The 23,823-nt window shown below is 55.3% G+C and overlaps 10 protein-coding genes and 1 non-coding gene across 11 annotated transcripts; 5 read left to right on the top strand and 6 right to left on the bottom strand.

Moving 5' to 3' along the window:
• Positions 1-220: 220 nt before the first annotated feature.
• Positions 221-3,043, top strand: PHSY_004508 (likely protein kinase; the record flags this gene model as incomplete). Its single annotated transcript, XM_012335121.1, has 1 exon — positions 221-3,043. The coding sequence occupies one exon, from the start codon at positions 221-223 to the stop codon at positions 3,041-3,043; it is 2,823 nt and encodes a 940-aa protein (XP_012190511.1).
• A 251-nt stretch (positions 3,044-3,294) lies between these two features.
• Positions 3,295-5,046, bottom strand: PHSY_004507 (hypothetical protein; the record flags this gene model as incomplete). Its single annotated transcript, XM_012335120.1, has 1 exon — positions 3,295-5,046. One exon carries the CDS (start codon positions 5,044-5,046, stop codon positions 3,295-3,297), a length of 1,752 nt encoding a protein of 583 aa, XP_012190510.1.
• A 671-nt stretch (positions 5,047-5,717) lies between these two features.
• Positions 5,718-8,555, top strand: PHSY_004506 (vacuolar import and degradation protein; the record flags this gene model as incomplete). Its single annotated transcript, XM_012335119.1, has 2 exons — positions 5,718-8,034; positions 8,335-8,555. 2 exons carry the CDS (start codon positions 5,718-5,720, stop codon positions 8,553-8,555), a joined length of 2,538 nt encoding a protein of 845 aa, XP_012190509.1.
• A 132-nt stretch (positions 8,556-8,687) lies between these two features.
• Positions 8,688-9,743, top strand: PHSY_004505 (arg-6 protein, mitochondrial precursor; the record flags this gene model as incomplete). The annotated part of the gene is made up of 1 exon (XM_012335118.1): positions 8,688-9,743. One exon carries the CDS (start codon positions 8,688-8,690, stop codon positions 9,741-9,743), a length of 1,056 nt encoding a protein of 351 aa, XP_012190508.1.
• A 441-nt stretch (positions 9,744-10,184) lies between these two features.
• On the bottom strand, positions 10,185-12,040 carry PHSY_004504 (60S ribosomal protein L18; the record flags this gene model as incomplete). Its single annotated transcript, XM_012335117.1, has 4 exons — positions 10,185-10,859; positions 11,044-11,130; positions 11,625-11,722; positions 11,893-12,040. 4 exons carry the CDS (start codon positions 12,038-12,040, stop codon positions 10,185-10,187), a joined length of 1,008 nt encoding a protein of 335 aa, XP_012190507.1.
• Positions 12,041-12,810: 770 nt separating this feature from the next.
• Positions 12,811-13,848, top strand: PHSY_004503 (RNA recognition motif containing protein; the record flags this gene model as incomplete). Its single annotated transcript, XM_012335116.1, has 1 exon — positions 12,811-13,848. One exon carries the CDS (start codon positions 12,811-12,813, stop codon positions 13,846-13,848), a length of 1,038 nt encoding a protein of 345 aa, XP_012190506.1.
• A 652-nt stretch (positions 13,849-14,500) lies between these two features.
• PHSY_004502 (carboxylesterase) lies at positions 14,501-16,870 on the bottom strand (the record flags this gene model as incomplete). Its single annotated transcript, XM_012335115.1, has 2 exons — positions 14,501-14,599; positions 14,912-16,870. 2 exons carry the CDS (start codon positions 16,868-16,870, stop codon positions 14,501-14,503), a joined length of 2,058 nt encoding a protein of 685 aa, XP_012190505.1.
• Positions 16,871-17,434: 564 nt separating this feature from the next.
• PHSY_007537 lies at positions 17,435-17,549 on the bottom strand. The gene has a single exon (XR_001099836.1). It is a non-coding gene; the product is annotated as a 5S ribosomal RNA (ribosomal RNA).
• Positions 17,550-17,865: 316 nt separating this feature from the next.
• On the bottom strand, positions 17,866-18,972 carry PHSY_004501 (isocitrate dehydrogenase; the record flags this gene model as incomplete). Its single annotated transcript, XM_012335114.1, has 1 exon — positions 17,866-18,972. One exon carries the CDS (start codon positions 18,970-18,972, stop codon positions 17,866-17,868), a length of 1,107 nt encoding a protein of 368 aa, XP_012190504.1.
• Positions 18,973-19,119: 147 nt separating this feature from the next.
• PHSY_004500 (isocitrate dehydrogenase) lies at positions 19,120-22,609 on the top strand (the record flags this gene model as incomplete). Its single annotated transcript, XM_012335113.1, has 3 exons — positions 19,120-19,275; positions 19,354-19,446; positions 21,158-22,609. The coding sequence occupies 3 exons, from the start codon at positions 19,120-19,122 to the stop codon at positions 22,607-22,609; spliced, it is 1,701 nt and encodes a 566-aa protein (XP_012190503.1).
• Positions 22,610-22,950: 341 nt separating this feature from the next.
• On the bottom strand, positions 22,951-23,577 carry PHSY_004499 (hypothetical protein; the record flags this gene model as incomplete). The annotated part of the gene is made up of 1 exon (XM_012335112.1): positions 22,951-23,577. One exon carries the CDS (start codon positions 23,575-23,577, stop codon positions 22,951-22,953), a length of 627 nt encoding a protein of 208 aa, XP_012190502.1.
• Positions 23,578-23,823: the final 246 nt, after the last annotated feature.

Genomic DNA, 23,823 nt, shown 5'->3' with positions numbered 1-23,823 from the left:
GGATCAAAGTGGAGGAATGCAATATATTCCACGAGGTTTCGGCTTGCGCCGCGAAGAATTCTGCGTCGTGTTGCTCTTCTTCCTCAACTTTCGAGACGCGGCGTGATGAGTGTTGGTCTTTCCATGTCAGGCTAGAATTTCGAATTTTGATAGAGACCATGTTTGGGCGTCAAGAGCGCGTCTCCATGTCTCAATCAAAGCCGTCAATATGGCTCCCGATATGTGGACCCTCGTGCTTTGGTGTGTGATGTACGCGAAACAAGGCTTCTCGGACAGCAGCCGCAACAACACCCATTCTCATCACATTCTCGTATCAACGCTGACAGAACGACGATCAATCACACGCTTCGAGGCACCAGCCATACCCGATTGCAAAGGTCCACTGTTTGGTCTAGACACGGAACTCCATCTTGGCACAGCAACCCACGACCGACTTGGCTACCTACGATTATTGCGGCCAGCTTTCTTCGACGCCACGCCATTGAGGGACGTCACAAGTCAGTCATCCTTCGCCTGTCCCCCGACGATCACGGATCGAAGGACTAGGGGTCCTGAGTCGCCGCAGTCACAGGTCACAGCGCCACGAAACAGTGATGCTGCAGCCTTGCCAGCGCAAGTAGGCTCAGCCACAGCATACAGCCACTCACTGCTGCACAGCGCATATACCTGGTCGAACGCTCATCAAGCATTTCAGCAGGAGCCGGCAAATCAGCGCACGACAGCGCTCTCGTGTCGCTGCCCAAGCCCAACGAGTCATTTCTTCGTCATGACAGACTCTCACCACAGTGTCCCTGACTTCACAGCGCCTGCACAACAGCAGCAGGTGCAGCCAGACGCTCTTGCAGCCTCGGCACAAACTGCGGCGCTCCCTCCCTCGGCAGACCAAGCACCAACTTCATTACTTCCTTCGCAGCATCCATCTCAATCTCCACCAGCAAGCATTCGGCCAAACTCAGAACCATTATCCACCCACGAACCACCAAGAGAAAGCATCGAACAGACCCCACCAGCCACCACCAGCGCAGACATGATGCGTGCTGTCCTCCAGCCCCAACATGCACCCCTTCAACCACGTCCACACAATGCATACATCGACTCGACAGCGTTGCATCACGGCCACAAGCATACCGAGCCGCAAGAGCCTTCCAGGCAGCCTACTGCCGATCTGCACGACGAGCCCGATGATGCAACAGCAGATGAAGTTGCCGAAACCTCAGATGACGCAGATGACGCTACAGAAGACACCACATATCCGCCGCTCAACACCTCTAGCGACGATGCGAGGCATGCCGAGCTGGTCAAGCTCCAAGAAGAGATTCAAGATCTCGAAACCTCCATCGATGGGCTCAGTGACTACTACCGCATCGTCGATCGGCTTGGCGAAGGTACCTTTTCGTCCGTCTACAAGGCCATCGACCTGCAGCATCTCGTCTTTGACAATGACGATTGGATTCAGCGTGGCCCACTCGATCCTTTGCGCAAGGGCGTCTGTCATGTAGCGCTCAAGAAGATCTACGTCACCTCGAGCCCTCAGCGCATCTTCAACGAGCTCTCCATCATGGAAGATCTGCGTCCTGCAGAATACGTCTCCTACCTCATCACCGCCTTTCGCTCCGAGGACCAAATCGTCGCCGTCATGCCCTACAGCCGTCACCGCGACTTTCGAGACTACTACAAGGAGATGCCGCTCGGCGATTTCAAGTACTACTTCCGTTGCCTCTTTTCGGCCTTGCAAAGCGTTCACGAGGCGGGCATCATGCATCGCGACATCAAGCCCGCCAATTTCCTATACGATCCCACCACGGGTCATGGCACTTTGTGTGATTTTGGCTTGGCCGAGCGCTTCGAGGCCACAGAGTGGCGAGGCAAGTGTCACCACACGTGCCCAACACCACAGCATCCGCACGGCACCAAGGAGATCAATCGCGCTGTTGATTCCATCTGGTTCGAGCCGGGCAAGCCTCTGTCGGGCATACCGCCGCCCTCAGAAAGCAGCGCGACGGCTGCGAACTCGGCATCGGCTGCAGCTGTCGCAAACACAGATGCTCTGGTCACTTCTTCTTCCAAGTCCGGCGTCATGGATCCACCTCCCGAACGCGTCGGATACATTGTTTACGACGGACGTCAAGGCGTTCGAGCCAATCGTGCGGGAACCAGGGGCTTCCGAGCGCCAGAGGTACTCTTCAAATGTCAGGATCAGACGGTCGCCATCGACATTTGGTCCGCCGGTGTGATCCTGCTCACACTCCTGATCCGACGCTTCCCCGTCTTCAACTCGAATGACGACGTCGAAGCTCTGCTCGAGATTGCCGTCATTTTCGGCAAGTCACGGATGGAGACGTGCGCCATGCTGCACAACCGCACCTTCCATTGCACCATCCCCAGCGTCGGCAACTCGGGCTCGCTCACCGATTTCATCAACCGACTCAACCCGGAACTCAGAAATCCGGGCGCGCATCACGATCCAGAGCAGTACTCGCGCGATGTAGCAGATGCACTCGACATGGTCAAGTCGTGCCTGCACGTCGATTGTACTCGACGCAAGACAGCTGCCGAGCTGCTGCAGCATCCATTCCTCCGCATCGATCCGGAAGAGGACGAGATGATGGAAGATCCACAGCAGGCAGAGTATTTTGACGGACATCCGCAGGACTTTGCAGATTACTATCAGCAGACGGGCGATGGTCAGTATCGCCACGACGGCGATTACGGCGATCAAACGTACGCAGAGGACGAATTGGAGGATGCAGATGAACACGAACAAGTCGTTCAGCTGCAGAGCAGACGTGGGATGCAAGGAGAAGCATCCGAGGGCGGCGAGCCTCAGATTTCGCACGTCGACGCGGCGTTGCAACAGAATCTGCATCAGTCCGAGCTGGAGCATGCACGCCAGCCTCAGCAACACAACCAGCATCTACCGCAAGAACATGGGCACCAGCATCAGGTCGAGCGTCATCAGCACCAACATCAGCTCGCGCATCTTTCTCAGGAACATCAGCAGTCCATTGCCTCGCATCAGGCTGCAGCAGCGCAACAGATGTAGTTCGGCAATGTTCGCGACGCTCTCCTTGCATTGTCCTTTCTGTTCGGTAATGGGATTGCCAAACACTCGATTATTTTGCATTGATCCTTGACAAACGCAATCACACCATGTAAGCACACACGATCCTCACACATTGTCATTGTCAAGCTTGTATCGCCACGGTCACAATTCAAATCTGGGAAGCACGATGATCCAACGTGATGTTTTCATAACAGAGCGAGACATAATTACATGTGAGAGAAGGCAGCCGGTTAAGCGTCGAGCTGGTCGTCCTCGTCTTCCTCGGCAATGTCGTCGATTTCCTCGCCAAAGTTGGCGGGGACCTTGTACATCCTGATGGTCTGCTTGTTGGGATCCTTCAACAAGACGTACTTGCCCTGTTCGGCCTTTCTAGCGAGATCGGCGATGGTTCGGACGATGCCCCAACCGTTTCCGAGGTTGATGGCCATCTGACCTGCGAGTTCTCTGGGCTTCAACCAGGAGGTACCGAGGATCATGTGGCGGGAGGCGTCTTTGGGGTTGGCACGCGAGATGTAGCCCAACTTCATGCTGTCGGCACCGGCGAGCAGGGATTGGACGGCGAAGCGGGCGAGCTTGAACGAGTTGTTCTTCATCTCGGTGGCGACGACGGCACCTCGTTGAGAGTCGAGTTTGAGTCGCCAGTCGAGGGCACCACCGGCACCTTGGGCGCGGGCATCGAACTCGTTGAGCGACTTGATGGTGATGAGCTGCTTCTCCTTGGATGCACCTACGGTGTAGGCGTCGACTTCGGTACGAACAATGAGCTCGACAGGGTCGGCTTCCTCCGAAGAGAGATTGAACTTTCGGTATCGGTATGCACACGACGCCAGCGGATCGGTCTCGTCGGAAGAATAGAAGGGGTTCTCGTTCTCGAGCTTGTACGTGTTCTTCTCGTTGACGATCTGGAAACCAAAGTTCTGGTTGACGTAGGTGGCTTCGAGACTGAGCGCGGAGGGGGTGTTGAGCGCGTTGGCTTTGGAGGCCGCTTCGTTCTCCTTGCCTTCGGGAGCCTCGCTGGGTGGGTCGAGGGCGTTCTCGTTGACGGTGAGATAGTCGAACGGTCCGCCGTCACGTTTGTCGAAGAAGACTTTGCCATCGGCGGTCTTTGTGATGATGATGTCCCACGAGTAGACGGAACGAGTGGCGCACATGAGCAGAGCGAGGATGGAGTCGGTCATGAAGATCTGAGCATCCTGCTTGGCGGCGATGTCCTGGATGACGGGGTCCTCGGAGGTGGTGGGGTTGTAGCGGATGCGGTCGATGGAAGAAAGAGCCTGAGCGGTCTTGACGGTGACACGGTCGTAGGATCGGTCGTACTCAAAGAGCGTGCCGTAGGAGGAGATGTCCTCGGGCTCCTCGACGGCGAGATGAAGTTTACCGAGGCGAACGAAGTCGATCTCCTCCACCTGGTCCCAGTCCTGACCAACGGTGACGGAAGCTTCGCGGATACGCTGGGGTTTGTCCCACTCCTTCCAACCGAATCGTCCACCGCCGCGACCACCGCGAGCACCACCCCGACCGCCACGAGCTCCACCACGTCCCGCACCAGCGCCAAACTTGGCAGCACCACGTCCACCAGCAGCACCAGCGCCACCGCGACCACCACGTCCACCACGCTGACCCATCTGACCCAGTCCGCCGCGACGAGAAGCAGCAGTGCGGGTGTTGTCGACAACGGAGAAGGAAGCTTCGTCATCACCGTGGAAGTAAGCAAAGGCGGAGGAAGCGGCCGAGGTACCAAAGTTCTGCTGAACATCGCGTGCACGTCCCTGTCGTCCACCACGGGCGTTGGCAGCGTCGTTGGATGCACCCGAAGCGTTGTTCCAGTCGGCAATGCGGCCTACCTTGTCGTTCTTTGCGTAAGGAGCAAAGGGGATGTCCTTGAGCTCGGAGGGGAGGGCGTTGGAGCCCGAAGCGGGACCCCAGAGATCGTTGTCCGGTTGCAACTGTGGGAGTTGGAAGCTCGCCATTTTGGATGACATGAGTAGGAGGGAGGAAGAAGGAGGTCGACAAAGATGTATCTGATGTCGAGCAATGTGCAGGATTTGGGTCGGCTGCGTCTCCAGAGTTCCAGACTGAGCCTGCGTCGTGAGAGAGTGAGAATGTCTTCTTGAGAGTGTCGCGGCGCGCGATACTGTAACGGCACACAAGTTTTTTCTCTCTCCTTTCTTCTCGTTGTCTCTCACCTCGAATGGCACAGAGCGAGCATGTTAGATTGATATTGCTCTTTAGCTGAATCCGAGCCTCGAAATTCCACGTGATGCTCGACGTGCGCTTCTCGTTGCAGGCGCGGTTTGCGGCGTTGTGACATGTTACATCCTGGCACGTAGAGTGGCGAAATGCTGAGTCGTTGTGATGGAGGGTGCTGCACGTCATTTTTCATGGGAGACAACCACAGGACCAACACAAAGACACTGATTGAGTGCCTCCTCTTTCCATATCTCACGCTCCACAAAAAAGTGTCGTTCATCCAAAAAAGAAGTGCGGCGCCAACTGACAAGCACGAAGAGGGTCCAAGCTCACCGCGAGTTAGAGGCGACTTGCACATGGGCAACTCGCAGCGCCAACCTTTCCGCCTTTCCACCACCATCTCCTATTCCTCGCTCCCCCACATCTTTCGCTTCCAGCCGCTGCTGCTATTGGTCTTGCCAGCATGTTTATGCTCAAGAGCCTCTTTGGCAAGATCTGGGGTGATGCCAACAATCAAGAGTTGATCCAGGTTCCCGCAGGCTCCCTCTACCTCGTTCGTCCAAATGGCCCACAAGGCTCACGCGAATGCATTTACGAAGACGCCGTCCTTGCCATCCGCAGAACAACCGCAGAGTACCACTACCAGCTCGTAGTCACCAAAGCATACCAAGACTCGCAGCCCGAGCTCGCCGATGACGACGACCTCGAGGACGAACGCGCCTACCTCATCGATCAGGCGCTCGACTTTCGCCTCTCCACTCGCGGCAAAGAGCGCACCATCGTCTGGAGGGACCTTGATGGCGACGACCAGGACTTGCTCGAATTCGTCATCGACAACAAGCAGGTCAACGAGGTCACCATTACCATCTTCGAAATCACATTCCTGCAATGCGTCTACGAGCACGCGTCCCGCACCAGCCACGAACGCGCCACCGAGGAGGATCTGGATCAGCTCAGATACAAGGACGAGGCCGATCAGCAGCTCAAGCGCGAAAACAAGAAGCAGCTCGACAGAAAGCTCGAAGATGCGGGTATCGGCTCAGCAGCATCCACATCTGCTTCCACAGCGACAACCACCGCCGCCAAGTCTGAACAGGACGTCAAGCCGGCTCCTGCCGTACTTGCAACCATTGCACCAGTCGCCGATACTGCAGGACCGCAGATCGATGAGAACAGCACTGTTTTCTCAGCCCGCGCCGATCTCTACCTTTACGACCTCAAATCGCAGTACTTCCTCGTCCAGGAACGCAAAGTCGACGTCCGTGTTCTCGAGGCTGGTCGCTACCTCTTCTGGCTGTCCATCAAAGGTGCCGACAAAATCTGGCTAGCGCAAAAGGTGGAGAGCGACATGAACATGAACTTCTCTCCCGAACAGACCTCGGCAGTGTGGAACTACTTTACCGACGACCGCCAGTGCTTCTCGTGGCTGCTCAGATTCGAGGATCAGGAAGCCTACTCGCACTTTCAGAAGGGCTTCTCACAGGTCATGTACGAAACACAGAACGAGGAGCCATGGGCAAAGGCAAAGAGCGACGACCGCGCTTACGCAGAGACCGCTTTCGAAGCAGGTGAGCCAATGGACGTCGATGACATTAGCGAGAGCGAGGATGGCAACGAGTCGGTGCGCACGGCAAGGGAAGAGGAGGAAGAGGATGACGACGAAGAGGAAGTGGCAGCTGCACTCCAGACTGGCCGAGCACGCTCAGAAGAATCGTCTTGGCCTCAAGAGTCGACTTCGCTCTTGGCGGGTCAACAGGACGTCAACTCGTTGCTCGCTGTCGGCTACAAGTTTGACCGCTCCTTTGTCGCCCGAGGTGACAAGATCGGTGTCTTCCGTCACACCGACGACAACAAATTGGAGCACGACACCACTATCAACAACGTCGGCACACCCAGCGGCAAGGGCTTCAGGCCGCTCAAGATGATGCTTCACAACCAGGACGCGCAGATGGTGTTGATGGATCCATCCAACAAGAACGCCATCTTCAACATGGACCTTGAATACGGCAAGATCGTCGACGAATGGAAGGTGCACGACGACGTCCAGATCAACAATGTCGTCGCCAACAACAAGTACGCTCAGATGACGGCCGAAAAGACCATGATCGGACACAGTCACAATGGCATCTACCGTATCGACCCGCGTCTCTCTGGCAACAAATTGGTCGACTCGGAGTTCAAGCAGTACGCGTCCAAGAACGACTTCTCGGTGGCAGCCACCGACAGCAAGGGCCGTCTGGCCGTCGCTTCCAACAAGGGTGACATTCGTCTCTTTGACTCGATCGGCAAGAACGCAAAGACGGCGCTGCCAGCGCTCGGAGATCCGATCCTGGGCATCGATGTCTCCGCAGATGGTCGTTACATCATCGCTACCTGCAAGACCTACCTTCTTCTCATCGATACGCTCATCGGCTCGGGTCGCTACCAAGGTCAGCTCGGATTTGATCGTTCCTTCCCCGCCGATGCCAAGCCACAGCCAAAGCGTCTCACGCTCAAACCATCGCACGTCGCCTTTATGGGCTCGGCCATCTCCTTCTCCCCGGCGCGCTTCAACACGGGTTCCGACCAGGAGACGTCAATCGTCACCAGTACCGGAGCATATGTCGTCAGCTGGTCCTTCAAGGATGTCAAGAAGGGCAACCTGGGCTCGTACGTGCTCAAACGATATGGTGGCGAGGTCATCTCGGACGAGCATGCCTACGGCTCGGACCAGGCGATCGTGGTCGCCTTTGAACACGATGTCCAGATGGCGAAGAGAAGTCAGCTGTTGAAACCCACACGTAAGTCGCTTGCTCCAACAGGGTTTGGGCGTTGATCCCCTGCGCTTCGATTTCGTTTGCACCCACTTTTGAGAATCATACCTGTACTACCTCGACAAACAACGGACGAGGAAAAGACCTTTTGTACTATTGTAGCTGCACACGCGAACACACTCAACGATACCATGAATCATTCGATATGCAGCGACTCGGTTCTTCGGCGAACTGGATCGCCTCCGCACTAAAGGATTGGCATGCGCCTGTATTTGAGAAAGACTGGATTGAGACATTGACCTTTTTCGAGCGTTGCTTTTTATACAGGTTGGGCTACTCAGCGTATTGAGAGGTTCATGAAGCGAATGCGTGAAACGGAGGAGGTTGCTGACGACTCGATGAGTAAGAGGAGGAGATTGAGAGAGGTGGATGTCAGAAAGAGGCGTCAAGTAGAGGCCGACGACGAGGACGAGGACGAGGAAACACTACGTCAAGTGAGGCGACGCGAGGAGCAAGATTCGGAAAACGGAATTCTGTTGGAGTTTTGAGAAATCTCCACAGCAACCGCACCATTGCCCTCCTTCTCACCTCGTCCAGCTTTCAACCTTCCGACCACCTCACTTCCAACCCTTCCCATCCGCCGCACCAGTCCCTACTGGCGGCACAGTCCCACCTTCACCATGGCGCGAAATCAAGAAAAAGCGCAGTCCATGCTGTACCGCTTCCGCGAAGCCCAAGCCAGCTCCCTCGGTCTCTCCACCAAACCCCAGCCTCGTCCTCGTCTCGCCTCCTCCGTCACCTCGCTCAAAGAATGCGAAAAGTGGCGTTCCGACGTCATCCGCGAAATCTCCCGCAAAGTATCCAAGATCCAAGATTTCGGTCTCACCGATTACGAGGTGAGGGATCTCAACGATGAGATCAACAAGCTCCTGCGCGAGAAGCACCACTGGGAGAACCAGATTCTGTCGTTGGGTGGGGCGAATTACAAACGCTCGGTGCCGAGTATGCTGGGTGGAGATGCGGGGGCAGCGGTGGGGAGAGGTGGGTACAAGTACTTTGGTAGGGCGAAGGATTTGCCGGGAGTCAAGGAGTTGTTCACTAGCAGGGAGGAGGATGAGGAGGGGAGGAGGAGGGAGGAGAGGTTCGAAAGGTTTCGAAACTTACCACCTAGTTACTATGGTGATGAAGACGAAGATGACGGTGTCTTGTTGGATGAAGAAGGCAAGGCGGAGGAGGCGGAGTGGAACGAGAGGTTCCTACAAGTCGTGACTGGACTCAGGAACGACATTCGAAGAAGAAACCAAGAAGATGAAGAGATGGACATCAGTGATGACGATGATCAATCGATTGGAGGGATCGAAGTACCCCAGATCCCAAGACCATCTCCCAAACCTTGGAAGGAGACCATGCAAGCCGTCGAAGCATCGTTCTCCACCGCCTACGTCCAACCCGAATCGTCGCAGGCGGCGGACACGGAGACCTCCAACAAGCGCTCGCCCACCGACGACGACGCTCACTCCGACGCAAAAAGACGAAAGAACGAACAAGGTCAACCAGTCACAACCGCCGATCAATCTCCGCAACAGTCACAACCCGCAGCGACCCCCAGCATGGCCTACTCGATCTTCACCGCCGAAGACTTGCAACCTCCAACGGTGCCAGATCGTACCGCTATCGAGAAGATTATCTTGCAGGCTAAGAAGAAGCAGCTGCGAAAAGAGTACATCGGCGCATGAATGCCTTTGCTGTTACACAATTTTCCTTCCAACTACTCTACTTTTGTATTTGTATCATGTCGCATTGCAACCCTTTCCACCTTTTTCCACCTTGGATATCCTGAGACGAATGTGTAAAAATGGTCGTGACGGTGTTTCACGCACAGTCAGACTCAGAATGGGCACACACGGAAGGATGATCGAACAAAGTACAATTCTGCATTGATGCGTAGCAGGTGTGTGTGCGTGAGTGTGTGTGTATGAGTGAACATGAATAAGGGTGCTATCGAATGCACGTCGAGAGTATGGGACCAAAGACGGTGGCGGCTTCCCGTGTCTCGAGCATGAATTCGTTTTTTGGGTGTGTGTGTATGATGTGCATGAACCGACAAACAAGTGTCGATAATCGAAGAAGCGGGAGCGAAAGGGTGACTTGTATCTCGGATGGTCTTGAAAGGCTATTTACACCTTGAAACCACGCGAAGCACGACGACCACGAGCCTTCTCGAACTTCCTGCCCTTGGCCCGGATGTAGGGCTTCTTGTTCTTGTGAGGACCGAAACCGAAGTGCTTGACAGCCTCGCGGGCGTTCTTCTGGCCACGGATGAGGACGGTGTTGCTACCGGTGGGGGCACGGGTGGCGAGCTGGTCGAGGGTGAGGCACTCACCACCGGCAGCCTCGATGCGGGCACGTGCGGTGTTGGTGAATCGAAGAGCGGCGACCGAGAGCTTGGGAAGCTCGAGGACTCGGTTGTCGTCGGTGATGGTGCCAACAACGACGACAGTCTTGGGGGTCTCGGAGGCCGAAGCGGCAACACCGCCCTGCGACTTGGTCAGGTAGATGACGCGCGACACGGAGACGGGAGGCTGGTTGATCTTGGACATGTAGAGTCGGCGGAGAACGGCCTTGTTGAATCGGCTGTCGGTGCGGCGAGCGAGGAAGCGGTAGAGCTGTGGTGCGATTGAACGGTCGAGGTGGAAAAGGCGCATGCGGAAGGATGACAAGGTCAGTACGTGGTCGTTGTGATCAAGTGTCCATGACAAAGAGAGTTTCCCGACGCCCGCTGCAGTGTACGCTTTCCAAAACCCAAGGCTGCTGCTTTCCCACTCGGCCAACTGTCGCTGGTTGTCTGCTCTCTAGAACCTTCGGGTTCCGAATGCGTTGGCGAGCATTATGATCCTCCGTTTCAATCAAATCCGGCGTTCGCCATTGCGTCCTTTGACGCCTGTCTGTTCTCCGCTAGCTGATTCGACACTATCGCAAGCGTCGATATCTCTCTTTGTCTCGTAGGCCTGTGCTTGGCTGTGTGTTGAAACTTACCTTGACCAGGAGCAGCAGGTAAGGGTCCTGGCTCTTGGGAGCGGTACGCTGACCGTTCTTGACGTGCTTCTTGGCGATATCAATACCCTGTAGGCGTGAAGACAATACGACGATAGACAATCGAATAGGCGATGATGAGCAAGACAGATCATGGAGGCATTGCTGGGGCATGAACGGGCGACGACAGCATCTCGACGAAGATAGCTGGAGTGGTTGAGAGGCTCCGGGGAGTTGTCTCTGATGCCAGTGTGAGAGGCTTTGGTGCGAGTGCAATGCCGGAATGAATGTTTGGTGTCGGCAATAGCAGGCGGATGCTGGTACCGCTGCATGTTCGAAGATGTGCTGTGTGTGGCCACTACTCCGGTGTTTGTCCTTTGCGACGAAGGACTTTATTCCACGATCCGCCATCCGTCCGTAATCCTCCGCGAATGAATCGATGACGGCAAAGCCCGAGCAATGGTGTCACTCATCTTGTATCGCAACGACACCTCATTCTCGTCCCATCCTGTGTGTACCAAATGTCCGTGTCATGATCCCCGAGTCCTTCCACTGTAGGTGCTGCTAAATCCGCGATGGCACACCCTTTCTGCATTGCAAATGACGGATGCAATGTCGGAGGGCATCATGATGGTGTGGTGCGCTGACTGTGGGACGATGCTCCTATGCTGCTTGAGCGTCGCTGCCGATCAATGGTTGGGTGACTGAAGCTGTTGGTCTTTGGCGATGCTGCGTATGTGTGTATGTGCACCGAAGATGATTGCCATCGTGAAGCGGATGCTGCTGTCGTCGACGTGTCTGCAGGTGTGTGCTGGTGTGTCGCCCGTTCGTGCGTTGTGTGGCACTACTTACCATTTTGATGTATGTCTTGAGGGGTGACGATGGTGACGGTAGCAGAGACGGTGATAGCGACGAGACCGATTTCGATGCACTCGCTACGTTCGGTGCTTGGAATCTGGACACTCACTCTCAACTTCCCAGGACTGGCAGGCACTCGCATCACCTTCTCAAGCCCCCAAGTCGAATCTCAAATCCACTCAACTCACACTTGCACCTTGAAATTGTGCCTGTCTGGGACTAGGCCCCTCGTCGGGTTCAACTTGGCAAGTTGCCTACGTTGCTCTGCCTTGAAAACAAAATTGCAGTTGCTCATGGGTCTCGACAAAATTTTGCCCGCCAGTAACATCGGCCGAGCTATATACATCACATGATGAGGTGGGTACAAGCGTGATAAACAAGCCTAACATTTAAAGCTTGAAAATAGATGAATCGGGCAAGCGTTCCGAGAATTTCCTCGATTTTGCAGATTGATGAGGGGAAAGTCTCAGAGCAGCGATCTCACATTTCGACACCAACAAACTCCACGGGACATTGAGAGCTGGATGGAAGAAGAGTCCGTGCAGCCACCAAAAAGTGTCGTGGGACTTGGCGTCTGGCGTTTTGTGCGACCTCATCTCACCAAAGTTTCGCGTCTGCAGCATCCTGCACGTCGTATCCAATCACATACCCAGGCCAGCATCCCAACACATCCTCAGGAAATCTCACACACGCACTTTCTGGAAACCATGGTACGTTTCTGACGAGCCCAAAACACAGCGTAGACAGAACAGGCAGAGAGGATTCTTGATCTGTGCCGCTTGACTGTGTGGACCCTGTTTCGTCCCTCCCGAGTCCGACACTGACGTACATTGATCCCATCTTCTTTTGTCCTTCCTTCCCCATCTATACCACTGTCGTACGATCCATCTCATACCTGCCTGTTCTACGACCATGGACGCCTCGGATACCCACACAACCGGTGACGATGTTGTCATGGATCGTCGTACCGTCCCGGACTACCAGGATATCGATCAGGACCGCAGGCCCGAGTCGCCTCCTCCTCGCGGACGATCCTACTCGCGCTCTCGCTCAGCTACACCCGTTCCAGGACGTCGTGATCGCTCTCCCATCCGCAGCATGAGTCGCAGCCGCTCGCCACCTCCTCGTCGACGTGCCGATCGATCGCGATCCCCCGCCGCCCGCCGCTATGACCGAGACGACCGACGCGACCGTGCCCGCTCCCGCTCCCGCTCCCCTCCACCTCCGCGTTCCGACCGCCGCCGCACTCCTCCACCCAAACCTCGTGGTGCTCCTCAGCAGGTCGAGCCCACCACCGTCCTCGGCTGCTTCGGTCTTTCCATCCGCACCACCGAGAAGGACCTCGAGTACGAATTCGACGCCATCGCTCCCGTCGACAAGGTCGTCGTCGTCTACGATGCCCGCTCCGGTCGTTCGCGTGGTTTCGGCTTTGTCACCATGCGCGACGTTGACGGTGCCTCGGCTGCTATCGAAGCTTTGAACGGCAAGGATCTGCATGGCCGACGTATTCGTGTCGACTTTTCCACTACCCACAAGCCACACGACCCCACGCCTGGTATTTACAAGGGTGAAGTTCGACCGGACGACCGCTACCGTGCACCTGCTGGCCGCGGCCCGAGTGGTGGCGGTGGTGGTCGAGGCGAGAGGTACAACGGTCGTGCTTACGACCGCGCCGGTCCCTCGTCCTACCGCGGAGGTGACTCGTACAGGCGCAGCAATGCAGACTCGCGCGACGACTGGAGAAGAAGGCCTTCGCCGCCTCGCCGACCTAGAAGGTCCCCTAGCCCGAGGAGAGGCGGTGGCTCTAGGTACTCGCGCTCGCCCAGCCCGAGACGTGGCGGCGACAGGTACGATGCCGACAGAGAGGAGCGAGTTCCCCCTCCTCGCAGCAGACTCGGCAGCCACCTCGACAGTCCTCCGCGTGACGAGGTGGACCGCATCCGATACTGAGCGTGTCATCGGCACTTGACGACGCACGTGTCGTTGTCAGGCTTGCGTGACGAGCGTCTGTTGCCTCGCCTTTTCTTCTTGTTCCAACGTCCTCAAGTATCCTTTGTCATGCCCATCGATCCTGTGCTTCCTCAAAAAACCTCAATGCGCGCTTTCCCTTTTGTCTCTCAAGAAAAGAAACACCTCGCTGTGCCTCGTCAACACCAAAAATCAAAATGTATCCCTCAACAAGCTTCAAGAGTTCCAACGGTCGGGGAGTCAATGTATTTCAAGACCAAGATGCGTTTTCTCTCGTGTGTGTATGGCAAGATGGCAAGAAGGAGACCGCAAAATGCTTCTGCAAGTCTTTTCGAATTGAGAACGTCCTAGCAAACAATGTCGTCAAATAAAACCGGTGCGAGTCGAGCAAAGGATCGACAAGCTGCGGGAACATCAAAGACGAGATGATATATGAAGAAGTTTCCGGGACACAGCGCACATGAAAAAAGACATTGGTCTCAGAGGGGTGATGCTAGACAAAGGTAAGCGAAATAGATGCCCGATAGAAGAGCTGCTGACCACCAGTTGAAAGGACGGGCGTTCATGAGATGGTCAACGAACAACGTAATTCAAGGTAAGTCGATCGCTGCTTCACTATCAGCCGAGTTCCCTGTCATTCGCAGCTGTCATGGCTGTTGTAGCGTTGTTGATTGCAATAGATTTCAGGGTGACCAAGACTTGAAGGTTTGATGTCTATTGGAGATGCTCCATGCTATCAAAAGAGTGAAAATGAGCCTCATCTCCACTCGTCCACCAGCTCCCTCCTCACGCGCATCATCGCCTCGATCAATTCCTCCTTCTCCTCCCACCTCTCGTCCCTTCTCACCCTCACACTACCGTCCTTCTCCAGCACCCTGATCAACCTCCCATCCGGCTGCCTCCCCGCATACCACTCTCCACTCGCCCCCTCCTCACCCCTCACAAACATCATCCACGGTCTCAACCACCGCTTCACGCTCTCTCTCTCCTCCCCCTCCCTTAAACACGCAAACCACCAAACGAAATCATCGAACGAATGACTCACCCCACCATATCCCGGCAAAACCGCATCGATCGCCTTGACACGATAGTTGATCCGATACCGCAGAACCCTCTCCGGTGGGAAACCTGCTTGGATCAGGTCGGTGATGAACATGCGTTCGGCGATGTACACCTGAGAATCGCTGCAGACCCGACCGAAGATGGAACCGATCTCATCGGCGTCCTTTTGCGGAGGATCTTCGTCGTATCGAATGCGAATATTCTCCGAGCATCCATCGCAGCCGATGATGTCGATTCGGTTGTGGATCTGATCTTCGGAGATGTTGTACGAGGAACCGCATCGACACGGGTAGCTGAAGATCAGGTCTGCCTCGTGGGAGAGCTGGAATGATTCGAAGTCGACGGTGGCGGAGATACGTGGATGCGATGCTGTGGAGGAGGAGGAAGTCCGTGCTGCTGAGAGTGAGTCATCGTATTGTGAACGCTGCTGGTCGTCGCTGAGTGTTTTGTATGCGTGGTTGAGTTGACGGATCAAGTTGTCGGAGGTGGGTGAATCCGCGATCTTGGAAGGATCAATTTGGGTAGATGATTGACTAGCTTGCTGTTGCAGCTTATCTGGATGATATTGACGGACTTGGGCGAGGTAGGCAGCTCTGATCTCGGCGGTCGTGGCTGATGGCTTGACTCCGAGCGTGTCGTACAGTGAACGGTCCCCCGCTGTCGCTGACGACGCTTTTCCTCTGCTAGTCCTCGCGGACCCTTGACCATCTGTTGCAGCTTGCGAATCGACCTGGATACCGTAGTAAGGCAGCATCTTCTCCACCAACGGCAGTGTGTAGTAGTTGTGGACCTGTCTGACCAATCCAGCCTTGTCTGTAGGCGTGTTGATATAACGATAGACCCACTCTTCATCATCGCACTCTCCGATAACAAAGCTAACCCCCTGCTGCTGGCACCATCTCGCTAGTCGACCATCCATCATCGCCTTGGTCCAGTCTGGCTTCACAAATGCTTCTGGCCTCGTATCTCGAGTAGCCCGAAAGGTGTGCATGTCCATCTTCGCCAACACTCGGACCATGTCCAAGGCATCGACTTCTCGCAATCGTGCGATTTTCTCCTCATCGTCCAGCTCTGTTGAAACGTTAAGGAGCCTTGCGAGCTCGTCAAGCTGATCTCTAGCCTCTTCGACCGGCTTGGAAGGCCAAATAGCCGCATTCGATTGTAAAAAGACCCTCCTGATGATCGGTTTGTACTGAGGGTTTCGGACGGAAAGATCAAACTCGTGCATCAGCTGGGAATGCGTACTGTGTGCGCCCGCCGAAAGGCCGCTGACGGTGATGTTGTCCGGGTCACCACCGAAGTGCTGAATGTTGGTGTGTACCCATTCGAGAGCAGCTCTTTGATCCCAGAAGCCGTAATTCCCTGTCAAAGCATCCGGATCTTCCTTGCGTAATGCATCGTGTGCCAGGAATCCAAACACATTCAACCGATACGCCGTGGTCACTATAATCGCTTCCAATCCAGCAGTGTGTAGCAGATCACTTGGATCCTTCTCCGACGACATTTGTGCATTGCCGATCTGCAACCATCCTCCGTGAATGAAGAACAGCACCGGAAGCTTGTGCGGGAATCTCGATCCATCAGGCCGTACGGGACACCAAATGTTGAGGTAGAGGCAATCTTCGCTCTGCGGGAAGAGGGGTCCGTCGGGAAAAGTGATGCCGTTCGTGAGGGCGTAGTTGGTCGGTTGTGGACTTTGAGAGGCGAAGTGAGTGTACTGCTTGTCGTGGGAATCGTAGCGAAAGGTGGTGGGTAGAGGTTGCGGTCTCTTCCATCGGAGTGGTCCGAGAGGTGGTTGGGCGTAGGGGATGCCGGCGAAACGTTGAGACTTGAGCTGACCGGTGGTATTGTCCTGGGCGATTCGACCGATGAGCGTACCTTGGTCAGCGATCTCGACGGTCGCCGCAGCGTGGTCGATAAAGGTGCTTGAAGTTTGGCCCATGATGACGCAACGCTTGATGCGAGGCGAGTCACGTTCCTGTTTCCAACGTTTCTAGCTACTGATCCACTTGTTCCAGCCGTCAAATAGGACTGATGATGCAGGTGGGCAGAAGGAACGATCTGTCCGACGAGACCGATTCGAGTTCCTCGAAGAGACTCGTGGTCTCGACAGGAAACCCTTCAAGCTGCTTGTCGATAAGGCCAATTCTTGGCAACAAGCGTGACCGTCCTGTCCATGGAGTAATAAAGCTTCAGAGAACCGACGTCCAAGACACTGAGCTAGATCGTATCAAGAGGTATGAGCGTCCGTGCATTCGGGAAGAATGTCACAAGACACGACGATGAATGCTTTCCCCGCGGCCAACTTTTTTCTCTGTCGCCGAATTAGCCGGTGAATTTGTTATTTCCCGGCTACTGCACCACCCTCGAACACGCTCCTTCGCATAACGTCGTTACGTCCTTCGCAACTCTCTTCGAGATCTCCTATCACTTCCACCAAAATGTATTTGGCTCGATGCAAACCCTGGGAATGGGGAGGCTGCTGCAATAAGCAAAAAGAAAAGAGGAACTGCAGCACCTAGGATTCCCGCGTGGTCCCCCACCGCAGTACTGACTAGGCGGTAAGTTGCTTAACTTCGCAGATCGGACGGGATGCGGTGTTTTCAACTTCCTGTGGCCGCAGATGTCGGGATGGAAAGCAAGATCCTACATAACCTTCGTTGCTTGAAATCCAAGGCAGCAAACGTGTGCAAGCATCCATTCTTGCATCTACCTCTGAAGCTGGAGCCTCGGCACACTCATTGAGTCTCACGCATCACACAAGCGGCAATTTCTACAAGTGGAAGATGCATAAAGTCGTATCAGAAAGGTAGTAGGAAGCGGTATTTACGAGTATGATCCTTGGCACGACAGTCGGGCCTGGTGAGTTGGCTTGACTTCCTCCATGTCTCTTCCCTAGACGCTTTTTGGGGTTTCTAGTCAATGCAGACTTTTGCCTTACAAGCGCGAGATGATCTTGTCGGTGAAAGCACGGGTTCCGAGCTTGCCACCGAGATCACCGGTTCGCTCGCCAGCAGCGATGGTCTTGAAGATGGCGTTCTCGATCTGGTCGGCCTTGTCAAAGAGGCTCATGTGTCGCAACATCATGATCGAGGAGAGCAGCAGCGCAGTGGGGTTGGCCTTGTCCTGGCCAGCAATGTCGGGAGCAGAGCCGTGTACAGCCTCGAAGATCGAAGCGTCCTTGCCAATGTTACCAGAGGGGGTGAGGCCGAGACCACCGATGAGACCGGCGCACATGTCCGAGAGAATATCACCGTACAAGTTGGGCATCACCATGACGCGGTCGGCGTACGGTGCGGGGTCCTGAACGATGCGGAGGCAGGCTCGGTCGAGCAGGTCCTCGTCGTAGGCAATGTGCGGGTACTCCTTGGCCACCTGTCGGCAAGCGTGCAGGAACATGCCGTCCGACATGCGCATGATGGGAGCCTTGTGGACGGCAGTCACCTTGTTGCGGCCGTTCTGCTCGGCGTGGTGGAAAGCGTAGCGGGCGACACGCTCCGAAGCCTCGTAGGTGATGAGCTTGATCGACTGGACAACGCCGTCAACGACCTCGTGCTCGATACCCGAGTACTCGCCCTCGGTGTTTTCACGGATGAGTACAGTGTCGACGTTGTCGTAGGCGGTCTTGAAGCCCTCGATCGACTTGCATGGTCGGACGTTGGCGAAGAGGTGGAAGGTTCGTCGAAGCGTCAAGTTGAGCGAAACGTGACCCTTACCGATAGGCGTAGCGAGAGGACCCTTGAGAGCGACGGTGTTCTTCTTGATCGAGACAATCGACTCCTCGGGGATGGTCTGCTTGCCATCCTTGATGAAAGGAGCCACCGAAACCTCCTCCCACTTGATGGGCACGTTGGCGGCATCGTAGATCTCCTTGACGGCGTTCGAGACCTCGGGACCGATACCGTCACCGGGAATCATGGTAACGGTGTACTTGCCGTCCGAACCCTTCTCCTTGGTGTAAGCCGAGGTGGGAGCGTTGGTGACGGGCATAGCGAGACCACGCACCGACATCTTGTTGAGCTTGAGCGCCGAGGAGGCCAGCATGGGACGCTTGGCCAGCGATGAGCTGGCCGATCGGAAAGCAGGAGCCGCGAACATGGTTGTATGTGTGGTGGTGGAAGTAGGGCGATATGTCGAGACCAGCGACGGCGTGAGCTCTGTGTACGACGATAGGGATCGGTAGTTGCGGCGATGAAGAGCTCCTCAAAGGTGACGGTAGAAGAAAAACGTGATCGTGTGGAGACGATTGCGAGGAAGAAGAATTTGCTGTCGGTGGATCGTACAGACACGAGCAGCAAGCTAGCGTCGACGCGAGACGAAGAAAATAAGAGCATCGAATTTCCTGCGGTGCGATTCGGGTCAAAATAAATCAGGCCTTTCCTCGACTCTTTCCTTTCCCCTTTTTCCCTTTCTTTTCATCGGAAGTTGCCCTTATCTTCTCTGGCGGCACACAGGATTGTGCTGCGTCAACCTAAGAATTCAAGAAATTATAATATTATTGATTTCGGCCATTGCCTGGTACCAATGACACATTATTTCCCATGGGCCCAGCGACTTTTTTCCTTTTGAGGAAAACGTCATTTGTGATGTGGGCCTTCTCGTCGCAGACCAAAGCGGCTCTCTTGCTCGGTGATGCTATCTTGCCGCAGAGTAAAGAGTCTGCAAGATACTTCGAGGCGCTCGATACGCTCTGCACGAACTTTGATCGAGTATAAGGACAGCGTCGGGATGGCACAATCGAAGCGGGCATCGCACAGAGACGTGTAAATCAAATTCTACATCCACTGATATCTGATATTCTCGCGGCTCTGTCGGCCTTCGGTGAGACGCAGCCAGATGGACCGAAACCAAGCCTCAGCAAATTCGAAACTCCTTGTTTTTGGGTATTTGTGTTTGTTTCTTCCTGCATCGTGCACGGTGCATCTCAAGAGTCAAGGGTCTAGACATTATCCGCCAAGTGAGAAGTTTCCTGGTGCTCACGGGTCAAGCCGGACGGCGATTTCCGTCGTCGAGCGAGCTTGGTCCTGTTTCGCATACAACGCATAATATGCTAGTGACCGCTTCTGCACTTTGCGACACGGGTACACGCCGCCTTCGACGTGCAGCAGCTCACACTGCAGACTCGTCATAGGGCGGCCGACGTACGCCGGAGTCTCGAGTGTGTCCCGAAGATCTAGGGACGGCAAGATCAACCTAGACTGCGACCTTGGTTGATCTTGACCCTGTAACCACGCGAGCCGCCGTGAACTCCGTCGTAGCCGAACAGCTGGGTCGAAGCACGCTAGCAAAAGTTGCAAGTGCTTTTTTCATCGTGCAGAGCTTGAATCTCGAAACCAGTGTGAACGAGCGGCCGGTGCAATTTCGCCGATGCAGTCTATGCAGCCAGCGTGTTGGCTGGCGCCTTGGTAGCATCGTTCGTCATATGGAGCGTGACAATCGAGGTCAAGCGTTGGTACAACTGTATCGAGACTTACTCTCGGCGCTCGGCTCGAGAATTGCTGGTGCATCGGCACGGAGCTGACGGGAGACTGGACGGCCATATCAGATGGCAGATGGCGTTTATGCATCCTCAAAAGGGGGCAACGGAAGGGCCGAAGTGGGCGAGCGAGGGCAGGGTGGGCGGGCGGCCATCTTGTTCAACGCCGGTCAATACCGCGCCTGCTTCCATTGGTCGCTGGACAGAGAGACCCTGGCTGGCTTGCTCCACCAAGTTCCGCTTCGTCCTCTTGGCCTGGCACAGAAGCAACAGACACGGATTTCTCCGATGGTTTCGCGCTGCCCTTTGTTCTTTGCTACATTGGCGGTCCTGTCACCGGTCAACTGATTTCTTGAACCAGTCAAAGCATCATTTGGCTGCTCACGGTAGTATTGTACGTCTATACTCCTCGCTGGTACCACGAAGCCTTCAAGCAACCTTCGAATACCGTTCAGAGCGACGTCTCTTGGCTAAAGGTGACGAGCGGACTTTGAACGAATGCCTTGTTCGTGCAGATAAAACGCAGAGGGGGCTCCAGGTCGCACAGACGAAAAAAAAAATCAGAAAAAATCAAAATGAAACCTCAAGTCCACACTAGACTGACGCAGATTGAGAAGAACCTCGCGAAAAACAGCGGCAGGTCCTAGGTACAGTGTACCAACGAGATGACATCGACACTGAAACTTGAAACTTATGCTCGAATTTTAGAAAAAGAATTCTTTTTGATTTCCCGGCTTTTCTCTGTCTATCTAGCCTGCGTTGAATTTCGACTACGTATCAATATTTTGTCCTGCCCAGGCTCGGGCCCGTGTCGCGAGCCAGCCAGCCAACTTCTTCCTTTTTTTCCGTGTGAGTAAAGATTCGCGAGGCGCTTTGCGATCCAGCTGCTTGCTCGTCTTGGTTGCTCCGTTCCATCTCATCGAAGTTTGCTTTCGCTTCTCCACCTTGAACCTCTTTCTCCTTCTTCTCACCTGCTCATCCGCTCCCTACCGTCGTTGTCCTCGCCCTCCCATTGCACGCAGCAACGTCGTTTCCGCCAACATGAACGCTCTCCGACAGCTTAACCGTGCTGCTGCACCTGCGCTCAAGCAGGCCACCAAGTCGGGTCTCGTCCTCCCCAACGTGCCCCAGGTGCTCCGACCCGCCACCACGCTCGCCGCCGGTACTCCCAAGATCTCGAAAGGTCCCACCAAGTACGGCGGTGTCTACACCGTCACTTTGATTCCTGGTGATGGTGTCGGTGTCGAGATCACCGACTCGGTCAAGGAGATCTTCGAGGTGATGAACGTGCCCGTCGAGTGGGAGCAGTTCAACGTTTCCGGCGAGACCCACGGCTCCGAGTCGCTCTTCAAGGAGGCCATGGAGTCGCTCAAGCGCAACAAGGTCGGTTTGAAGGGCATCCTCTTCACCCCCATCGAGACCGGCTCGCACAACTCGTGGAACGTCGCCATGCGCCAGCAGCTCGACATCTACGCCTCGCTCGTCATCTGCAAGTCGCTGCCCGGTTACCCCACCCGTCACAAGGATGTCGACTTTGCCATCATCCGTGAGAACACCGAGGGTGAATACTCGGGTCTCGAGCACTCTTCCTACCCTGGTGTCGTCGAGTCGCTCAAGGTGTCGACGCGTGCCAAGGCCGAGCGCATCTCGCGCTTCGCCTTCGATTTTGCGCTCAAGAACGGCCGCAAGAAGGTCACCTGCGTCCACAAGGCCAACATCATGAAGCTTGGTGACGGTCTCTTCCTCAACACCTTCCGTCGTGTCGCCGAGGAGTACAAGTCGAGCGGTATCGACTCGAACGACATGATTGTCGACAACACCTCCATGCAGCTCGTCTCGCGTCCTCAGCAGTTCGACGTCATGGTCATGCCCAACTTGTACGGCAACATCGTCTCCAACATTGGCGCCGCCCTCGTCGGTGGTCCCGGTACCGTGCCCGGCTGCAACATTGGCCGTGAGTTCGCCCTGTACGAGCCCGGTTGCCGTCACGTTGCCAAGGACATCATGGGCACCAACGCTGCGAACCCTGCCGCCATGATCCTCAGTGCCACCATGATGCTTCGCCACCTCGGCCTCGACACACAGGCCAACCAGATCGCCGAGTCGGTGTACAAGGTCATCCAGGACGGCAAGGTGCGAACCGCCGACATGGGCGGCAAGTCCAAGACCCACGAGTTCACCCAGGCCGTTCTCTCCAACCTCTGAAGAAACGGAGCGGAGGAAAGAAGAATGACTTACACATACATACAATCACTCGACGTCGATGCGTCAGGTCTCCTTTCAGACCGCGCGGCCAAAATCAGCTTGCTTTCTGAACCCGTCGGATTGCGATAGCTTGATCGAATCACCCTACACACGATACAAGGAGCCTTTCGGCATCGACACTGTACATCACACCTATTTACGACTCGGCTCATGCATACTTGATTCCCAGAGACAATATGACTGTGTGACGAATGACCCCGACGCAAGAGGAACTCCAGGAGGATACAGATGCCAGATGGCGACATTGATTGCAACGTGACAGCTTGGATCGATTTCTGCGCTCATGCTACAGCGACACTCTTGGTCGACTTGGAAAAAAATGGCATCGGAAGAGCTTGAGGAACAGGTGCTCGGAAGCAGCTTGGTTCAGCGTACGCTTCCGGGGTGGCCGATGTGGATCGCAAGGTATTCAGACGACCGGAGGTTCGATGTCTTTTGGCCTTTGACGGATCAGGCTGATCCGATCGAGGACGTTGCAGCGAGCGTTGGTTGAGCGGCACTCGATTCCTCTCGTGAGACATTTCCGGGGCTTCCGACTCGGCAGCTAGGACGATTTGACAATCGCTGGTGACGCGTAGAGTAGGTAGATTTGATGAGGATAATGCTGCCTTGCTGTTCTGTCTTGACCTCGATTTCGATCTCTGCTGATGCAGTAGCTCGCGCTGCTGCCAAGTCAGGTCGGCTCTGCCGCTGCCGATGCTGTGAGTTGAGTGACGACTGGGATGAGCATCGGAAGTTCCGTCTCGTTTGGTGATATCGTGTTGGTCCGATGACGATTGCCTGCGCTTACCCTGTCGAGTCCTTCCCGGCTGATGTGTAAGCGATTGGGCATCATTCGACTTTGATGTTGACGCTCGGGCTGGAGCAGACGCGCTGTGTCGCCTCATGGATGATCTTGTTGACACCATCCTCTGTAGCTGCTCGAATGTGCGACGCGAAAGGTGTCGAGAGGTTGGAAGGGACGACCATCAAGTCAGTAAGGTGGATGGAAGGCAGCTGCGTGCTCGTCGAACGTAACCGAGAAAGCGGGGTAAGGCTTTCGTCTGCGGCTCAGTCTCTAATCAGAATCGGCTTGCAACTATCTTCCGGCGACAGACGATACGGCCAGGACGTAGTCAGAACTTGGCCGCGCTAGATGTTGCCAATCACTGTAG

Source organism: Pseudozyma hubeiensis, assembly GCF_000403515.1.
Source record: "Pseudozyma hubeiensis SY62 DNA, scaffold: PHS45, whole genome shotgun sequence".
Classification (NCBI taxonomy): domain Eukaryota; kingdom Fungi; phylum Basidiomycota; class Ustilaginomycetes; order Ustilaginales; family Ustilaginaceae; genus Pseudozyma; species Pseudozyma hubeiensis.
Note: the sequence above shows the minus strand (reverse complement) of the source record. Positions and strands in the feature narration are given on the sequence as shown.